Source organism: Myotis yumanensis, unplaced genomic scaffold, assembly GCF_028538775.1.
Source record: "Myotis yumanensis isolate MYYU_CA2020_CCGP unplaced genomic scaffold, mMyoYum1.0.hap1 SCAF_2, whole genome shotgun sequence".
Lineage (NCBI taxonomy): Eukaryota > Metazoa > Chordata > Mammalia > Chiroptera > Vespertilionidae > Myotis > Myotis yumanensis.
The window spans coordinates 47,857,936-47,872,675 of record NW_027223753.1 but is presented as its reverse complement, the minus strand read 5'-3'; the positions used below and the strand labels follow the sequence as shown (position 1 = coordinate 47,872,675).

The 14,740-nt window shown below is 42.4% G+C and overlaps 1 protein-coding gene across 4 annotated transcripts in view; it reads right to left on the bottom strand.

The window, feature by feature from the left end:
- The window catches only part of PDE4B (phosphodiesterase 4B), a 525,239-nt gene that overhangs the window by 120,003 nt on the left and 390,496 nt on the right, over nt 1–14,740 (bottom strand). For all 4 annotated transcript variants that reach the window (XM_070405299.1, XM_070405301.1, XM_070405300.1 and 1 more), the window contains 3 exons: nt 10,833–11,027; nt 2,421–2,457; nt 2,226–2,296 (listed from right to left, as the gene is read on the bottom strand). In XM_070405299.1, coding sequence (XP_070261400.1) covers nt 2,226–2,296; nt 2,421–2,457; nt 10,833–11,027 — 303 coding nt within the window. The remainder of the gene's footprint in view (nt 1–2,225; nt 2,297–2,420; nt 2,458–10,832; nt 11,028–14,740) is intronic.

The window sequence follows — 14,740 nt, the reverse complement described above, 5'->3', positions numbered from 1 at the left end:
TATAAAGCCAGTAAGTATGGCCCCAAAGGCTGTATTCTAAAAAGAAAAAAAGGTAGAAAAAGAAAAGGCATCACTTCTGAAAAAGTAATTTTCTAAATAATTGATGGTCTTTGAATAATTATTTAGTGAGAACTCATATGTATGATAAATATTTATAAGGCACTCACTATGTGTCAGGCATTCTGCTAATTCTTGGAAATTCAAGAAAAAATAATTGTAATTCTCAAGGGGCACATTGTCCAGTGGTGGACAGAGATCCATAAGGGGTATGATAAGGTTTGCAGAGTGTTCTGGGAACACTGAGGGGTGCTCAGCCTGGCTTGGTGGAGTCAGGGAGAGCACCCTGGTGAAGGTGATTCTAGAGACAAGCTATAAAAACCAAGCAGGACTTAGCTAGACAATCACTGGCAGGAAGAGAGAGAGATTTTAGGAAGAGAGAACAGTAGGCCAGAATCAGGGTGGAGAACAGAACATGAAGAGAAAAAGCAGACCATAATTGTTAGAATGTGATCCCATGTGGCCAGAGACCTGGTCTGACTATTCACCACGGTATAACTTCCTACTACAATGAAAGCCCTGAAGGGGCAGAGAACTTGCATGTTTTGGTGTCACTATTGTATCACCAATGACTTGTACAAAGTGGGTGCTCAATAAATATTTCTTTTAAAAATATATGTATTTTTATTGATTTCAGAGAGGAAGGGAGAGGGAGAAAGAGATAGAAATATCAAATGATGAGAGAGAATCATGGATCGGCTGCCTCCTGCACATCCCACACTGGGGATCAAGCCCACAACCCAGGCATGTGGTCTGACCAGGAATCGAACCATGACCTCCTGGTTCATAGGTCGATGCTCAACCACTGAGCCACGCCAGCTGGGCAATACATATTTCTTAAATAAATATATATGCATGGATAAACAAATACTTGTTGGGTGAATTATTTAATAAATGACGAAACAGGGAGTACCATGGCAAAAGAGGCTGGCAAGTCTCTAGCTTTCATGCATATTGCATCAAATATAAACCCAAATAACTATCCATCAAACTAACTTGAGCTGGATATGAGGTGCCTTGGGTGCCAAGTGTCCACAGTTAAACTTTATCTGAATGACAAGTGTGAGCCGTGGAAATGCCTCAAGCTGGAGAGGGATGTAGTCAGATAGTATGTGAGAACAGTCACTCTGGTGGCAGTTTGGGCAATAGTTTAGAGGGGAGAACATTGTTGGGAAAGATTCCACTGGGTTATGTAGAGCTCCCACAGGAGGTTCTGTAACAAATTACAGAACAATGAAATAAAAAGTAAGCTTTCAAAGCAGGGTCTCCTCTCACCTTTAACAACTCCACTCCATGAAAAGGTGGATAAAAGCAAAATAGAGGGTTGATGAATAATTTCACAAAGACTATAGCCAGCACTGGCTGGAAAAATCAGGATATTCGGGATTTGGCCCTAGTATGTCTATAACCTATGATGTGGTTGTCAGGAAGTCTGGGTTTCTCCTCCTGAAAAACAAAGAGGTTGAATAAATGGCTTCAAAGGTCTCCTTCAGCCCTCCTATTCCAGGAACATGATTCTGTGACCTTGTGAGCCCTATGATGACCTTAAAAAATACTGGATAGTGAACTTCATAGCATTTAGACAAACAGGTTGACATGATTTCAGAAGAGAAAGTTCCTGTAGGAATATCAAGTTCAAACCCTCAATTTTACAGATGAGGGGACCAAGGTTCAGCAATGTTAACTGAAATGACCATGTTTATGTAGTCAGTTGAGGGGAAAGAAGAAGATAATCAAATTGCATGAACTTGTTTACATATTATCAAAATATAGGCTAGTTGGACTTGAACTTTTTGGTATTTTTAATTTGAAGTTGAATCTCTGAATTCATTAATAACTATTCCAAAAGAATTTAAATAGAATTTTTTGCCATTACTGCTAAGTATTCATACTTTCCAAAGTAGTAAATATAACAGTCAACAAAATTCTCATTTCATGCTTTCATTTGTTAAAGGTACAGAGACAAATAAGATCCAGACGAATTTCTAACATTTTACCAGTTCTAAAATTTTATGGTACTCCATCTTATTTTAAAATTTCATCCTGTATCTTAAATTAGCTTGGGTGGCAAATTTCCATGAAATAGTTTTTTGTTCGTTTTTAAGTGCTATTCAGTGGTTTTGCCTCTATGAAAGGGATTCCTAATTCCACAAAAAGTCCATGCTTACTTGTTGGATGTTCCATGAAGGTTTGTCAGTAGAGTGAAGTTGTTTCTCACACTTCTCAAGCTGGCGAGGACCTAGAAGAAAAAGGTTTCAAATGTTTAGAAACAAAAGGAGATAAATGGGAGCATTCAGAAGCCACGCTTAGAAACTACAGCCAGAGATGAAGGGAGAGAGAGCGAGGGCCAGCATGATACATACCTGGGCAAAAGGCGTTACAATCAAGTCATCACCGTGTCTGGTGGAAAAAGAGAAAAGCAACATTTAAACATGCATTCGAATGATAATTGTGGCACATAAGCTGTCATATGAAACTTTATCAGCGTTAGCAACACAAATGATATACTGAAGTCCTTCTACCTAGATATAAGGCAGCACTGCTTTCAGCATACATGGGGATCTCAGGAACTTGAAGAAAAAACCCATCACCACCAGTTCATGGCTCCTAGATTTACAGTGACTACACATAAAAGCATTTGCAAGTAAGCATATATCCTCAGGGTATAGTCCCATTAAATAGCAGACCTAGAGGACTGTAATTCAAAGCGACTTGTGGGTTGCCAGAGCCAGGAAATTCAAAGGGAGGACTGCTCACAGGCACATACAGAGTTGGAAAAAATGGCATAACAGTCTGGATAAAGGTTAACTTTGGATTTCCTGGCTTTTGTTGATTTGAACCGCAGCCTTAATGCCATTTAAACACAGATTTCTGTCTGCAAATCCCATTACTTTTTGTTTTTCATATAACTTTTTTTTTTCCTTAAAGTACCCAGGGAAAAGCTCTTAATGCAAGTGCACTGACTGAACCTACTATTACCATATCGTTGTTGTTCATTTTGTTCCAAAGATCTGATTAAACTGTACCTAGTATTATGTGAATCTGTACTTGGGAACGGACAAAAGTGTGTTTTCAGAAATGTATTCTCTGTCTGCCATGTGCTTTGATGATAAGTCAACTTAAGCCCACCTGCAGCAAACGCTCCATTAAAGTCATTAGAAGACAGTCTGCCTGAGCTGCAGACACAGAACCAGGCCAATTTGCTATCACAGCATGAATCATAGCAGCCACACACCAGTCGGTTGACAATGAGCTTCCTTCACTGTCTGCCCTCATGATCACCATACAAATATGGCACCTTCTTAGTTAATTACAAACACAACCAGCAATTATTAAGCACCTACCATAAACTGGCCTTGTGTGAGGCCTGGGGGTGCACAGTTGAACACTTCTGTGCATGAGCGCCTCTTCTCTAACACAGGCTTTACTTTGGGCTCTTATTTAATATAATATTTCCTCTGCTTATCTTTGTCTTATCTAGAAGTCCCCCTTCAATTTAATCGAGTAAGCCTGCTGCACATTAACTTTGTACTGTGACTATAAAAATAATACTGACAAGCATATGCATGCTTCGCACAGTTACCATATGTCAGGCCCTGTGCTAAGCACCGTATGTGCAGTATCTCTTTTTCAATGCTTGTGATAAGACTTAAGGCAGGCACTCTTAATACACCGATTTTATAGATGGTATCGAGGTTCAGAGAAGCAACTGCTTAACTAGCACATAAGAAATAAGTGAAATTACTTAAGACTATTAGATTCCAAAAGTCTGTGCTTTTCATCATTATGTTTCCTATTTTACGGTGACTCTGCATAGCTGACAGATTGAATTATACAGGATCCGTGACCACAAATTAAAACATAGGAGAGGAGACAGAAAAATATTCAAAACACAAAAACATTGCAATAGATAGTATAAATACAGAATATGGATACTCAATGGGGTGTGAAGGAGAGGTGGTAACTATAGATTAGAGGAAGTAGGAAAGGCTTGATTGAATGGATGGTGTAAGATGAACTCTTAAGGGCTAACTTTAAATGGAGTGCATGGTAGATGCTGCCCATGAGAGAAACTGCCAGAACAAAGGTGTTGAAATGGAAAGTACTGAACATACTCAGCAAGATGCTCTGTGGCTGTCTGGGTGGAGCTGAGCACATTGTAGAGGATCAGACTAGAAGTTCCCCCATGCCCATATTATGGACAGAATCGACAATGGTTGTGGAGTTGGTGCTCAACTCAGAAGCAAGAAATGTGCCAGTGAAGGTTTTTGTGAGACAGGCAAAGAGAAAAGTGCTCTAGAAAGTAAAATGCTATTGACAACAAGAGATACATGGAAGAGAAGACAGAGCCAGGAAAATAGGGGGATATTGCAGTCATTCAGATGAGAGGAAATAGGTGAGGCAGAGGAAGAAATTGAAAAAGACAATGGGAAGAAACCCTACTAGTAAACATCTTGCCAAGGATAAGGGGTCATAAAGAGATGTTCTTTTCAGTTTCAAAAATGGGTACCCGGGAAAATAGTGAAGTCATGAATAGAAATGAAAAAGCGAGGAGGAACTGGTGGAGGAGTTGTGTCACTTTCCCACATGCTGGGTTTTAAGAGATTTGTGGGAGACATCAAGCAGGAAGACTGAACTATGGGAATTAGAGTATAGATTTAGGAGTGACCTACAACCACAGGGATTGTGAAAGCAATGGCAGGGATGGCTTCCTGAGGTTGGGGACATGTTTAGAGAGAGCCAATGGAAGACCCTCGGGGTTCACGGAAGGAGCCAAGGAAATGAGCAGTTGTGACCAATGCATGGTGCTGCCCTACATCTAGGACTGCCCCTTCCCAAGCTATTTTCTTGAGATGAACTTCATATGGGTGAACTATCTTGCTGTGTGTTCAGATTTTTGCTGTGAAGTTTACATTGTTCTGAAGACACTGGGTTGAATTGGTGATAAGGTAATGGAGTTAAGTAGATCATCTATGGCTCCTGGATTTCTGGAGTCGATAAAAGCTAAATAATATAAGCAAATCGCATATGAAGTATTTAAAGCTAACAGATGTAGTGTTGCATAATGATGAGTTACTATACAAACTAATGGTTAAAGGGTGGTAAACAAACATTAAGAGGGCCCCATGTCAACATGGCTATTAGGGAACTTATGAAGATTAGGCAAGAAGAACATTGAGAAGCAGAAGATGGACATGCAGATCCCCAGCACTGGCTCCCTTAAAGGGATATGAGCTGCAAAAGCTAACGCTGTAGGTCAATAGCTGCTAGAGAAATGATCAGCTAATTCATAGGTAATTTATAGCAAGGACAGGAAAAAACAAAGCAAAACAAAAAAACTCATATTTAAGTACAGATGGATGATTTATGAAGCTACTCTAATATTTTAAATCAGAATTTGATATGTTAATCATTAAGAATAAAATGACATGGAAATAACAAACTACTTGATTGGTTATGGAAAGTGATATATTTAGTTTCCCAAACCACTAGAGAGGGCAGTGACTCCCAAGGAGGCCAGATATTCAGAACCATGGCACTAGCACCATCTAGTGACAACACCAGCACATTACAATTTGATAGAGTGGAGATGAGAAACTGGGTCTTAGAATTGAGTGTAGGTCTCAATTAAATAGTTTTCTGGAAAGCAAAAATGCTTATGCTACTGCTATATTGTAGATATTATTAATTTCTCTGTTTCATACCCACATATAGAATTTCACTTGCATTTTTTTCTTGCAACACTGATTTTAGTCTGTCTTATAGAGACACATATACTACTAGAGGCCTGATGCATGAAATTTGTACAAGAGTAGGCCTTCCTTCCCCCGGCTGCTGGCACCGGCTTCCCTCTGGCACCCGGGACCCAGGCTTCTCTCACAGCTCCAACTTCATCCAGAAGGTCGTCCGGAAGGATGTCTGGTCTAATTAGCTTATTATGCTTTTATTATTATAGACTAGAGGCCCGGTGCACAAAAATTTGTGCACTTGGGGGGGTCCTTCAGCCAGGCCTGTGCCCTCTCGCAGTCTGGGACTCCTAGGGGGATGACCACCTGCTGGCTTAGGCCCGTTCCGTGGGGGATTGGGCCTAAGCTGACAGTCAGACATCCTTCTGGCAGCCCGGGAGCCCTCGAGGGATGCCCACTTGCCAGCGTGGAGCAGGCCTAAGCTGCAGTCGGACAACCTTAGTGCTGCTGAGGAGGCAGGAGAGGCTCCCACCACCACCGCTGTACTGGCAGCCGTCAGCCTGGCTTGTGGCTGAGCAGAGCTCTCCCTGTGGGAACGCACTGACCACCAGGGGGCAGATCCTGCATTGAGCGTCTGCCCCCTGGTGGTCAGTGTGTGTCATAGTAACCAGTCATTCCCAGTTGTTCTGCTGTTAGGGTCAATTTGCATATTACCCATTTATTATATAGGATTATATGGAGCCAGCCAGCGTTGGTTTGTTTCTCAATGACTCTCTTGCTAATCAGGAAACATCAGGCAATCTCTCTGTGCCTCAGTTTCTTCTGCTGTAAAGTGGGATATAACTCTTAGTGTTTTGCACATGAAAGCTCTTCAGTTATTTACAGTTATTCTTGTTAGTATTTGGTGTCATTACTATTATAATTAAACAATTGTAGGTCTGTCTTCCCAGCTGGTGAGAACTCCTTTAGGATAGTCATGTCTGCCCCCATCATACTCAAGAGAACTATTTATGTTGTATTTTACAGTTTACAAAGCATCTTCGTATACATCATTTCATGTGATAAGAGAATGTTCTTGGCCATAGGGAATAGTGCAACCACCTATCTTGTTGGTCAAGACTGGAACCTCACAGCCAACCACAATCCCTGCTGATCCTAACTTGCAAATATTCATTAACTGCCCGCTGGATCTGCTCTAAGCTAGATCACTATCCTCTGCTTTGTGGATTACCAAAGCCTCCCATTTGGCTCTTGGATACTAGTCTTTAAGCTTGCCAACTCTCCCAACCAGTCTTCATACTGTAATCAGACCTATCTCTCAAAGACATTCCTCTGATTATGTATATTCTTGCTTCAAAACTTTTGGTAGCTCCCACTGCAGCATAAAGGCCAGCTCCTTAGCCTAGGCCCCTCATGATGAGGTTCCTGCTTACTTCTCTAGCCTCATCTTTCACCATTTTCTCTTCCGCTCACATTCTCGGCCTTGGTCACACTGAGCTGTGGTTTCCCACAATGCTCCTGACAACTACAGAGTTAGTTAGCACGCTGCCCTTCCTCATGCACCCCCTTCTTCTTTGCTGTCTTCCAGCTTAGCTATAACTCCTCAGCTGGGCTACCTACCCTGCCGGACTGGACCTCTCAAAGTCCTGTGCATACCTTTCTAGGATTGCCCTTACCTGAGAGTATTAAAACTGCCTATTGACTTACTAATTTTTTCACCTCCCTGGAAGATACAGATGTTCAATTTGTTAGCAAAGTGCCTAAATTCAAGTAAGTTTTTTTTTTAAAAAAGAAACTATGAATATGATCCTCATAACATCTGGAAAAGTAGTCAGAGGTTAATACCATTATTTTTATTTTTCATCCTCCTTTAGTGTCTGTTATGTACTGTATATCCTATGGTTAAATTGCCTAGACTCCCTGAGTTTTAAGCGTTGGTCCCCCATTTATTGGGCAGGCTACTTAATCTTTATGTGCTCCAATGTCCTCATCTTTAAGATAAGAAAATTATAGTGCTAACCATATTGGGGTTATGGAGATTAAATGAGTTAAAATCTATAAAGTACTTTAAATAGTACATAGCACATAGGCAATGCTCGATAAATGTGTGCTTTTATTTACAGATAATTTAGTGTCTTAAAGCCATGTGGGATAGTAGTAAGTCTAACTCAAGTCTTAGACACCACAGTGTTCTAGTATTTTTGGGTAGTCAATGAATCAGCAGGTGGGCTGTTATTTCTGCTTTTCCTCTTGGTTGTTGGGTCTCAGTTCCCTTGACTATTTGTTCTAGAGACAACTTAATGCGCACATAAATGGTGACTTTAAAAAGCTGAGAAGAGATACTGGAGAGTTTAAAGCAGGGAGCAACAGGGCCAGTCCTATACAGTGATGGGGAACATATTTTCTGGCAAGAGCCATTTGGATATTTATAACATCATTCACGGGCCATACAAAATTATCAACTTAAAAATTAGCCTGCTATATTAGGTCAAACATCTAATTAACTCACCCCCAGTGCCTTGGCAGGGCCAGACCAAATGATTTCCTGAGCATTATATGGCCCTCGGGCCAGACACTCCCCACCCCTGCTCTATTTCAATTCACCCTGAAGAGTAATAATTGAATGCAATATCTTCAAAAGCATTCCTTCGGTTTAACTCAAGATACCTGTGGGATACTGGGTTTTCCAACATGGTCCTGGTAAAATAAAATGCCAGATAAATCTGGATATTATTCAAGTTTCACTTCTTGTTTTGTTGAGAAATATAAATTCCTAAATTGACAAATATGTAAAAATTTTAATGTAATGTTGAAATATTTGCAACACCAAATGCTGTGCTATTTTTATTCATGCAAAGATTTTAATGCATCTTATTTTTAGTGTCTATAATAGGAGGGGATTATGTTGCCAACTGTTTTTTCTTGAGAAGGGCTGTTGTTTATTATGAAAGTGTGCCTTCTTACTTTTTATTTTAACAATTGAGAATGATACTAGATAACATATACGATCCCTACTTGTCTCAATTTAAAGTTGGCAATACTATGCTAGTTCTAAAGTTTGGGAATCATTTTGCTGCTTGGTAAAACTGAAAAGAGGGTAAACCATTAGTATTAGGGATTCCGAATACAGAGGCATTCAGAATTAGATTTTGTTTCTACAGCTATAGACTGAGTTGGACTGTGATCATTAAGGTCTCTTCAGCTTCAAAATGTCTATAACCTTTTGATTCTAAGTAAGAAATCATCAGAGTTTAATCTGAAGTTTGATTAGAACCTTCTGAGGAGCCTCAGAAATGAAACTGAGACCCATCCTGCTGTTTGGCATGAGTTTGGGGAACCGTTATCTGCCTCCCAAAGGCAGTCTTTCATCTGTGAGACGCCACGTGAATGAACTCTAGTTACTTCCAGCTCACTCAATGTCCTGTGCTCCCCACACAGGAAGACTAGAAAGGTGTCACTCTTAGCAGAAGAGAGAATTCCAGGTATATCCACTGTCAAAGCTCCTCTCCCTTTGGTCAGAAACTTCCTTGGTTCTACATGATCTGCAGCAAAATGGTTACCTCTCTTCCAGTCTCAGGCACCTCAAATGTGCATCCATCTGTTTTCTACCTGGTAGTAGAGTCTAACTTGTAGTTTGAAGAACATAGGTGGCTAGAGTCCAACAGTTATAATATGGTCATTGGACATAGCATGGCATATCGTCATGGGAGGGGGGGTAGGTTTCTCAGTCTCTCAGAGTCTCAGTTTCGTCATCTATACAGTGGAGACAATAATGGTACCTACCGACAGGATTGCCGTGAAGATAAAAGAGATAACATATGTCAATGCACCTGGCCCTTGGTATGCACACATTAAATGTTTGATCCCACTAATAGTAGGGTTATGTGGGTGTTCCTCTCATCTTCCTTACTTAACCGCCCTGAGAGCATGTAACCTTTTTGAGAATATCTGTTGTTGGTTTTTAACTCATCTGCGATTTTCCCACTGTTTTGTTAATTTAAAAAAAATGTATCTTGATTGTGGAAAGTATTACAGATGTCCCCCTTTCCACCCATTGACCCCTTCCAGCCCTCACCTCCCCCTCTCCCTCCAAGTATATGGTATACTGCCTGTCACATAGGGGGAGATTCAGTAAATATTTGCCAAGTGAATGAATAAGTGAATTTCAGCCTACCCAATTATTATTTTAGAGCAGGGGTGCTTCTATTAAAATTGGTTAGCAGAAATGCCCTGGGGAGTATTTTCTTACTGGTAGCTTTAAAATGCCCCCTGCCCCTTTCACAAGAGGGTGACCCTTTTTAGCTTCCTTTCCGATAGAGGAAGAGAGCCCAGTGGAATTTTCCAGGCTGGCGCCTGAAGGGAGCTACGAATATTTTTATAACATATGATGTTAAAAACAACTGTACGTGCGCCCAGAAACCTTTTAAGGCATGCATTTCAGCATCCAATTTTATTTGGTTTCGAAAATTTAATAAACAAGTAACACAATTCCGCCGTTGTTCTTTAAATGAAAATTAGAGATCTACAATTAATAGCAGCAAAACAGAACATGAGCTGTGCTTAATAAGACGGTGGAGTGTGTGTGTCGTGTCTCACCAAGGAGCCGGGCAACAAGTGGGCATTGTGTTCATGTTCCAGAGAAAGGACACAGACTTGTGGCTGGAAGGCAGACGATTAAATGTCACGCAGCAAAGGCCACTGAGAGAGGACGCATGTCACCAACCACCATTTTTCTTCTCTACTGTAGCCTCATGTCGCACACGCTGTGGAAAATTTAAGTGCGATTTGTAAGAAGTGTTAAGGTTCTCACCTTCTCATAAACGCTTTAGCAGTTCAGAGAATGAGGCCAAAAAAATATCAGTAACAGATGTGAACTGAACACTGGGCCGGAGACGTGTGACACCCTTGGAGACCCTAGCTCTAGAGCATTAAAGTCCTCACGATGGTCATCACCATCACCTCTGCTCACACTCATTTGCCTCCTTGCTCCTCCCTGCGGGCTAAGGGGGAAGTGTTGCTGCTGCTGCTGAGACAGGGTTAAGGATGAGGTCAGAGTGAGCCCGGAAGCCAGATGGAGCTGGTACTCACTGCTCGCTGGGAAGCGAAGAGTTTCTCGACATCGCCTTTGGTGACAGGTCATAGTCGCTGTCTGATCTGTAGAGAAAGGACTCTCTGCGCTGGCTGTGCCCGGGAAAGGTGGCGTGAAGTACCAACCCAGAGGAAGAGCTGGCCTGGGGGTCCAGCGGGCTGCGACCTGGGGAAGGGCCATTTTCCACATCAAAGCTGAAAAAGAGAGCAGAAAACTCTGGTCACGTGGCAGCGTGCAGGAGGGCGTCGGACACACAGACAATGCACGCTGATGTGTGCCAGGCACTTGACGTAAAACTTCACACTGTATGGAAAGTTTTAATCCTCCGAACAGCTTTGAGTTGTAGTCATTACTATTCCCACTTTGCATAAAGGAAACACTCCCACAGAAGTTCAGTCATTAGCAAAGAACAGAGCCAGGATTGGAATCCCGGAGCAGAGCAACAACTTTGACAATTTCAAAATGAGAGCCGACCACAAAATAACTCGGTGATGATAAGCGGCCCAGAGGCAGCGGTAACAGTGCTCTAGGTGTCAGACACTGAACCATCACTTGAATAAGTCTTCCCAGTGGGGAGACTTCTTCCTGCCAGAAATAACTCTCACAGGGTCATTATAGAGGCAACACCCTATTTCTGAATGTTTCCGGACAAAGTGCTATCCTGAAATCATCCGCTGGCTGACTAGCTAGGAGGTTCAATCTGAGATTTAATATTCACATGCAAGGTTAACCACAGAGGAGAACTTAATCTGATAATGTCAAATCACCCTTGAGGGCTGCAGAATTTATCTCTGAAGCAGGGTACAGCCACTTGCTCCAGCAGAGGCGTGCCATTAAGATTTCTGGTCAGTCTCCCTCACTGGGGGTAAATTATTTGAACAAACTCTGGTCAATCAACACACAGGAGCAGTAGAGATTTTCTCTGATGTGCCCAGCCTGGTATTGCCTGAGGCGCCGTGTGTCCTTCCCATGCTCTCCATCATCTCCTCTACACTTTCCTTGTGTGCACAGCCTCCCTGAGTCACAAAGTGACAGTAACCCTCTTGCCCAGCATTTCTCTAAACCACTCACTGCTCCCCAGCTAATGCTCTGCAGGCAGGTAGGTGTTGGAGAAGGTACGGGGCTGGGATGTTCTCTTTGCCAAGTCAGACCACAACAGTGGGCTTCCTCTGTACTCATCCAGCTGCCATCACTTAGTTCTACGTGCACGGTTCTTTTCTCTCACTAGTTCTTACAACCTGCTCTTTTGGCGAGGATTTTGCTTATATTTCTTTAGTTTACAAATTGCTTTCTGATTCATTATTCCACTTACCCCCTCATCACAACCATGTAAATGTAGATCCCACTGTACATTTGAGGGAAATGAGGCTTAGAGAAATTTTAAATACGTTGCTCAATGTCACAGAATGAGAATTGGAACACCCTAGTCTTCCAACTCATTTCTCCACTCTGGTCGCAGAGTTCCCGAAAGCCCTGCTGGGTGACAGGGTGTAATTTCCCTCCAGTCTCTGGACTCAAACAAAATTTGTGTTTGGTATGTGGAGAGTCAGTCAGATTATGAGCAACCTTGGCTGTTAGCTTGGATGAGACAGGAAAGGCAGCAAATTACCCTGAAGCTGTAGGGTTCCTTGAAACAAGAAATCTATTAATTGAAAGGAGAAATGACAGAAGGCAGGGCTAGCCTGCTTCCCCGGAGACCATTCTGAGAAGAGGCTCCCGCCAACCCACAAACTCCAGGTGTCTGATAAGAAGCAGTTAGCAAGACTCCCCTTAAAAGGTCAAGAAAAGGCCACAACAATCCAATACTCATCTGGGCACCCAAGGCGCTGCGGACAGGTTTTCACAGCAGGCTACCTGGCTGGGATGGGCTGCCCTTCAGACTGTGAGCGAGCAGGCAGGTGGGCAGTGGTTCACACGTACCAGCCTGCTTGCCAGCCTGCCCGGAGGTAGGGCTATGTTGTAAGCCCAGTGAAAATGTAATGAAAGCTGACTTTTGAACTTTCCTTGGGCGAGATCTATACTAGTTGTTGAGTAAAATGAAGAGCTCCTTTGTGGATAAGGGCTCCTTGGGGCCACCCGGATCCTGTAGAACCAGCAGGTCCTGATGCTGGCTCTGAACTCTTCTTGAGGACAAAGAGGGTAGGTTCTTCCAAGGTGAGGATGGGACTCCATAAAGCTTAAGAGTGGGCATGAGCTGTGAAACTTCATGAGTGTTGATGTCGTTATTCACTTGGTATGTATCTGAACAGCCTTTACGGATATTAAAACATCGAAATGCTTTTGTACCAGCTGGCAGCCAGCCATTGTCCCAGGCCCTCCAGGTGACCGTGCAGGTGATCTCCTAATGAAAGGGCTGGTGTCTGGAGCAGCACAGGCCTCTACCTTCAGCACTATCGCTACCTTCAGCCTGTGCCCATTGAACTGGTCAGTGCCCATGAGGTACCAGTAATGGAATATTATGAATATCACTGCTGTGTATACATGTGCTAAAATCTTAGAAGAGGCACCCAGTGGGTATGCCTACCACACTCTCAGAACTTTTTCCATTGAGGGTTTCCACCCAGGCTCACTCTGCTCTCTTTTCTGCCAGAGGTATTCCTGGTGGGCAGAAAATAAGTCCACAAGGCATTCTGCCCCCAGTGTCAGGTTCAGGAAAGTTTGTTTTTGCCAGGTAAGCAAGGACTAGATCCAGATATCAAAACTCTCTCCATGCTGCCCCTCCACCCCCCCATTTTTTCCCTTTCTTCTTTACCCTGCCTGAACTCGGAGAAGAGCTTGCTGGAACCCAGAAGAAGCCAGGGAAGAAATCTCTGGTCCAAAGAAGCTGTCTCAGTGAGACAAATGGCCTTTCATATTCCCTGGGGCACTGTTTCAAAGCAACCAACACAGATGTACAACTTAGGAACAAACATGAATCACCAACCAGACACCAGCCCCAGTCACAGCAAAATTAGCGAGCAGACATCACAATGCGTCCCACAGATCCAGGGTGGGAGGAGGGGTGTGGGCAAGGGGGAGACTGAGGACACACTGAAGCAAAGTGAATATGCTATACAAATGGGAGTACAATTCGAGAAGAAAATGGAATCTGAAATATCAGAAACAACACATAAATGGGGTCATTATTTATTTAGGGTAATTTTTGCTTCTGCCTTAATCCAGCACACACATTTCACCTTTAGGTTTCTTTACACTAGAAAATATTACAAAAGTAATATAAGAATATTATATAAAACATAGATAATAGAGAAAAAACACTGCCTTTATTTGTAGCTTATATTAATAGAGAAAAATATACTGCCTTTATTTGCAGTTTAGTGTTTTTCCTTCTGAACATTTTCCCAGCAAGATTGGATCTTGACTTTTTAAAAATATATTTTATTGATTTTTTACAGAGAGGAAGGAAGGAAGAGGGATAGAGAGTTAGAAACATCGATGAGAGAGAAACATCGATCAGCTGCCTCCTGCACACTCCCTACTGGGTATGTGCCCGCAACCAAGGTACATGCCCTTGACCAGAATCGAACCTGGGACCTTTGAGTCCACAGGCGGACGCTCTATCCACTGAGCCAAACCGGTTAGGGCCTGACTTTTCTTCACAAGTATTTTGCATTGTAGTGCAGTTTCCAGAATTATCATTTTCCGTGGGCTACTTACTGGTTCATCCAGAAGCGGTAGCATTGTTTCTAGAGCATTTTCCTCCTGTTGCCCCTCATACTTATGATTTGCAATAACATTGCAGTTGATATCCTTGAACTTGGAGCTACTTCAGTATTTAGGTCTTCAGAAGAGGCCACTCAGAATTTCAGGTAGATTACGAGAGGATGTCAATCATGAGTTTTGGAATATTTGACTGTACTGCCAGGAAGGGGCTGTCATTATCCAGCACAGGGACTGAAACAATTTT